This window comes from Kryptolebias marmoratus, linkage group LG5 (assembly GCF_001649575.2).
Source record: "Kryptolebias marmoratus isolate JLee-2015 linkage group LG5, ASM164957v2, whole genome shotgun sequence".
Taxonomy (NCBI): Eukaryota; Metazoa; Chordata; class Actinopteri; order Cyprinodontiformes; family Rivulidae; genus Kryptolebias; species Kryptolebias marmoratus.
The window spans coordinates 19,914,591-19,915,666 of record NC_051434.1 but is presented as its reverse complement, the minus strand read 5'-3'; the positions used below and the strand labels follow the sequence as shown (position 1 = coordinate 19,915,666).

At 38.8% G+C, this 1,076-nt stretch overlaps 1 protein-coding gene across 2 annotated transcripts in view; it reads right to left on the bottom strand.

Moving 5' to 3' along the window:
- Positions 1 to 1,076, bottom strand: part of epb41a (erythrocyte membrane protein band 4.1a) — a 96,868-nt gene that overhangs the window by 50,737 nt on the left and 45,055 nt on the right. For both annotated transcript variants that reach the window (XM_017430681.3, XM_017430683.3), the window contains exon 16: positions 558 to 734. In XM_017430681.3, coding sequence (XP_017286170.1) covers positions 558 to 734 — 177 coding nt within the window. The remainder of the gene's footprint in view (positions 1 to 557; positions 735 to 1,076) is intronic.

Sequence of the window (1,076 nt, the reverse complement as noted above, 5' to 3'; positions counted from 1 at the left end):
GATGAGAAGTTTCCGATTGAAACAAAGAAATCCCTGTTCTTTATGTAAGATTCAAACCAGTTGAGCACTGGACCGGAGAGTCCAACCCAACTCTCCAGTCGATTCAGTAAAATGTCATGGTCAACAGTGTCGAAAGCTGCACTGAGGTCCAGTTCTGTACTCTTTGCTGTCAGTGTTATTTCAAACATATTTATTTTTTTATTATTTGTAACAATATTCAACCTTGCTATCATCAATAAATTAAAAAAAAGCCTCTGTGCAAAATGGGGTTAAAAACCTGTCCATTATGCTTAGTCAGGCACTGTTTTTTTTTCTTTTTCATTCTCATGCCCCCACTGCAATGGCACTGCGCCCCCCTAGGGGGCGCGCCCCACACTTTGGGAACCACTGCTTTAAGGAATGCTAGGCTTTTAATCTTGCTTGTTTTCACAAAAATAAAATATATGTACCAACGAATGACAATGATTGCCAGTGATTGCCAACGATTACCAACGATTCCATATTTTCCCAGGGGTCACACCAACAATTAATGCTTTGTAACAGTTTGTCAGACTCACCGCTGGTTGCAGCTGGCCGTTGATGCTCACTGTGCGAAGTGGTGAGTTGGTGGAAAGACGCTTGTCCCACTCACTGGGCCGAGATGCTGGAACAGACTCCATGAAGCTTCTCTTCAGCTCACTGATACTGGTGTGGTGACGCATGATTTCAGTCTGGGTCTGGGTCTTATCCAGGTCCTTCAACAGAAGTGTAACGATAACGTTAGCTCAGTGAAAAGAAGAAATACAACCAAGAGGAGGGAAATGATGATCATAGACCATACAAGATTACAATGAGTAAAATGTAAACAAATGTAAGAGAGAAAAAGTGAAAAAATAGACAAAAATGTATCTGAACTTACTTTTACATGAGTACCAGGAGGGAAACAAATACAGGTGCTGGTCATAAAATTAGAATATCATGAAAAAGTAGATTGATTTCAGTAATTCCATTTAAAAAGTGAAACTTGTATATTATATTCATACATTACATACAAACTCATATATTTCAAATGTTTATTTCGTTTAATTTTGATGATT